The following is a 4583-nucleotide window of genomic DNA, read 5'->3' as shown; positions in this document are numbered from 1 at the left end:
GAGCACGTAATGTGGCACATTAGGCATACGGCGATTGAAGTCTCTTTCTATTTGAAGGAGCAGCCAGCCCCAGATCTGTATGGCGCATCGCCAGATGGGTGCGACAATTTGTAAGTAAACAAGTCGTTTACTTGCTAAATCAAATTGTGTTTAATGTTCTTCCACATCGTTTTTCATTTTTCGATTTGAAGTTCTATCTATCAAAGTACTCGGTTTGGAAGATCGGTGTGGTTGGATCGTGCCAAATCTCCGTCGCTTTCTTCTGCAAAGCCTTCTTGCCAGTATATCAGGGTGAGCACAAAGGCAGCCCACGTAGCTGGTGAACTGCTTTAATAAAAGGTTGCCCACCAAAGGGAGCCTTAGATCTTTTCCCAGGGCCCGGTCGTCGATATACCAGGTTGCCTTACAGTACTAAGTTTGAGAGAAGCTTGGCTTGGAAGACTTGAATTTTTATCCAATGTCATTTTTCTACTACTCCAAAGATTTGGCTTGCATACTGACGAGCTGGGAAATTCAAATATATATTCAATCTATTTATTTAAGCTTTATATAGTTGTCCGTTTACATCATATATTAAAATAATAAAGTTAGGCCTAACTTGAAAGGAACAGATTAACAAGTTAGGGATTAGTTTGTATAAAATTCTCAGATTCGACTACTTGTAGAATAGAAAGAGAATTGATATAGAAAAATGATAGATCATGATTGGAATAAATCGATAAATACCTCTTAAACAATCTGGAAGAACTTACCAAAGCCATGCCTAAACCAAATTCTTGACCATTAAAAATGTGATGTATTTGATTTTAATAACAATCAGATATTTATTTAAACATTAAGTCACACATCAAATGTTAAATTATTGGAGCATTAAACTTAGGTCTAGTAATTTACAAAGATAAAACGGGGCAACTCGAGAAGCTGCCTAGAGCTAATCCGATGGGGAATAACCAGATATTTTAGATAGTGGACTTTACGAGATAAGAATTGCACTATATTTATGGCTAATTGTGAAACTTAAATTGGGCTTGAACTAAACTTAATATCACAATGGAGAAACATTTCTGGATGTGGGGTGGGGGGAGGAGTGTTACGGACTAGACTAACAAAACACGCTGCAGCTTAAAAGTATCCGAAGAAATGTTTGGATCATTTGGAGCCACCTCCAGATCTACGTCCTGGCGGTGTGCCGCCACCCACATTGATAATCTCATTGTCGTTGTTGGACTCCTCCGGCGTTGGCTGATGATCGCTGGCCTTGTCCTGATGCGCGGTCATGTGCCGCGTGAGATGATGCCGTTCGCGAAATGTCTCCTGACAGACGGGACAGCGCAGTTTCTCCTCGCGCTTGCGGCGATTCGGATCGCAGGCCACCTCGCTCTTGTGGTGGGAGCGCATGTGGTAGACCAGATCGCTGGTCATGCGGAAGCTAATGTTGCACTTGGCGCACACATTCTGTGCGGTCAGCGTGAAGGTGGAAGCCAGCGTCGGTGGTATGAGCGTGGAGAGAATCGCTGCTGCAGCGGGATTTTGCAGTGGCTGAGCCACCGCAAAGGGATGCGGAGGATGACCAAATCCTGGGTAAGCGGCATGCAGAAACTCCGGTGGCGGACCCGTTGGCGGCGATGAGGGATTCGATGAGCAGCCATTGGGACTGTGGCCATTGGGCGCCGTGGGCGGCCTGTAGAGCAGTTGCTGTTTGAGTCTCTGCTGTGCCTGAAGCGCCTGCATGGGATTCACGGCCTGAAAGGCGCCATTGAACTGATACTCGGGCCGAAAGTTGTGGTACATGATGGGATTGCTAGGCATGCCGTTGGGTAAAGTGTTGGGCGCTGTTGTATTGTTACCACCACCGCCACCTCCACCGCCGCCGCTGCTGGTGCGCGGTGGAGGCGTGGCCACCACAGGTGGACTCATGGAATGACAGCTCAACTGATCCGGGCTGAGCGGTGGCGCACTCACATCCACCGGCGACTCCAGCCGCGACACCGTCGAGGGCGACGAGGAGCTGGACAGCGAGGAGGCCACCTTCGTGAAGGCGCTACGCAACGGCTGCGGCGGCGGCGACACTGTTGCCTCTGGCGAGTCCACCAGCGGTATAACCAACGTCGGATCATCATAGACGCGCGGCGAGCGCATCATCAGCTGTGGATAGCGTTGGCGCGCCTCCAGCAGACTAATATACTCCAGAGCCGCCGGCGAGGGCGGCTGTGATGCGGCGGCACGCGGTGACAGATCCGTGGGAAAGTGATGCAACTGCAGCGGCTGCTGTTGCTGCAGTGCCTCCTGCAGGCGTGCCTGCTTCTCGGCCTGCTTCTGCTTGATGCGCTCATCGGGCATCATCAGAAAGGCCACATCAAAGGAGCGTTTCAATGTCGTCTTGACGCTGGGCGTTTCATTGTTGTTGTTGTTGTTAATGTTGTTGTTGGAATGCTGCTGCTGCTGCTGTTGCTGCTGCTGTTGTTGCTGCTGTGTCATTGTTGCTGCTGTTGCTGTGGGGCTGGTGGAGATGCGTAGCTCGGTCTGCTGTTGCGGCGGCGTTGTGCGACGCACGGCGGGATTCGCATGCGACGGCAGGCTATCCATGAGCAAGTTCATCGCACACTGGAATCGGACACTTCTGATATTTTTTTGCGTAGTCTCTGGCTCTCTAAGCTTTGATGCACTTGTCAACAAATGGATGCTGGTGGTTTTTGTAGCACCGTTCGATTCGAAGCTCTGTTTTCGACTGCTGCCCGCACGCAATCTGTTCCTCTTTAAGTACTCGTCATTGCCACCACCGGTGCAGCGAGTCCACTTGGAATTTTCATATTGTCCCATTCAAACGAAACTCTCCGCTCAATCGCGGCACTCGCACATCTGTCCCGATTCTGTTTGGACTCCCCGCCAGAGTCTGTTTCGACTGCTGCAGAGAGTCAAATTCGAATCTGCACCCTTATGCTTATGCTCTGGTGGTTGTTGTTGTTGTTGCTGCTGCTGCTGCTGGTTTCTGTGACCATAGCAATGGCTATTGCTCTCCCGCTCTCTCGGCGACCCATCTGCTTTGCCAGTTGCCAACATATTCTGTGGTTTTATTGTTGCAACAGCGCCTGGGCTCGCCTCCTGGTTGGCTGGCTGGCTGACTGGCATCCCGCTGAGGATTTTCTATTATATTTTTCCTATACTCGACATTGTATATCATATACTGCACAGTGGTTCAAGAGTGCTTGAATGTACATGCATTTAGTTTTGACATACTTATAAAACTAGAAATCTAGCTTTCAATTTAGGTTATATTCTCAATATTGTTTTTAAGTATTTTAATTTAACTTATCATTATTTGAAAAACTTTACAGAAAATTTAATTTTGAAATTAAGTTAAACTAATTATAGCAGAACATTGAATACCCTTTGTGACATATGAACGTAAATGAGCTTTATTTGATCCATATTTTTCCCATTTAGTACTGTCTTGTAGATATGTAGGTATCTTAAAAAAAATGAAACTTTAGACCAACTCTTCACATAGAGGTGTAGAATTTAGTAGTCCGATTTTGATAAGATTTTTCTTATACGTTATAGACCATGTTAATATTCTCCAATGCCCAGTTTGGTCAACATATCTTGAAAACCAAATAAGTTATTCATGCAAAAACTCAATTTATGACCGTATCGCATGATACGGTTGATTAATCAAGAATACATTTACATTATGCGATCAGAGACTTAACTTTCTGTGCGTTACAATTTTTGTGACCTCTACATAATATTACCCTCAAAAAACGCTTCATAAATCAATATTTTTACTTGAATACATATATCTAATATACATTTCTTTCATATTGAAACAATCATTGTTCAGCCCACTGTGCCATTTTGTTGGTGGCAAAGTTTCGAAAAGAGGCGGCGCTTAGATGTTGGCCGGGCTCTCTAGCTCTCGCTTCCAACCCCCTTCGGATGGCAATCTGTTGTCTATCTCGTTTACCCTCTCTAGCTATTTCCCTCTCTCGAATTGTGCGGCACTGCTGCACGATATATCCTTGATGTCCTTGTTGCAAGTGTTTCCGAACAGGTTGTTTTTGTCGATTTTTTGGCAGCACCAGCGAGATTGTCTGAATATGTATTCATGTTTTGTGTTGTCCTCGTGGCTGTTGCTGCTGCTGCTGCTCGTCCTCTTCTTGTTCTTGGTGTTGTTGTTTGTATTTTGAATATATGCTGCGCGTAGCTTTTACATATTGTATGCGAGCACATAAACATACAAACACACGCACACACACAATGCGCCAAATTTTGAGTAGGGCCTCATGTAGGCGACTGTTGAGCGCAAAAAGATTTTCCAAACTAAAATATTTATCCGTCTGCCTGTCGCTATATATGTTGTTATATAAAAAAAAAGAAAAAACAACCTCTTTACTGTCAGCCATTGTCCAGTAACAATGCCAAACAACAACAACAACAACAACAACTACAATAAATTGTGCAATGTTTTCCGTTCACTTTTCCATCTCGCTCTGCCAGCCGCTTTTTGGCTTTTACACTGCACTCCGAGCTCTGGGCAGGATGTGGCCACTGCTAGGGCGAAATATGTGTCTGTTATGGCCACG

General features: G+C 45.8%; 1 protein-coding gene across 1 annotated transcript; it reads right to left on the bottom strand.

The window, feature by feature from the left end:
* Positions 1 to 1149: 1149 nt before the first annotated feature.
* LOC115769883 (protein enabled) lies at positions 1150 to 2598 on the bottom strand. Its single transcript, XM_030714887.1, has one exon. It carries the CDS (start codon positions 2596 to 2598, stop codon positions 1150 to 1152), a length of 1449 nt encoding a protein of 482 aa, XP_030570747.1.
* Positions 2599 to 4583: the final 1985 nt, after the last annotated feature.

This window comes from Drosophila novamexicana, unplaced genomic scaffold (assembly GCF_003285875.2).
Source record: "Drosophila novamexicana strain 15010-1031.04,08,12 unplaced genomic scaffold, DnovRS2.1 tig00004554-arrow-pilon, whole genome shotgun sequence".
Classification (NCBI taxonomy): Eukaryota; Metazoa; Arthropoda; class Insecta; order Diptera; family Drosophilidae; genus Drosophila; species Drosophila novamexicana.
The sequence above is the reverse complement of the archived record's forward strand: the minus strand, read 5'-3'. Positions and strand labels throughout refer to the sequence as shown.

Coding starts and splice junctions, on each gene's coding strand:
- LOC115769883 (XM_030714887.1), bottom strand. CDS start 2,598: ATGAACTTGCTCATGGATAGCCTGCCGTCGCATGCGAATCCCGCCGTG.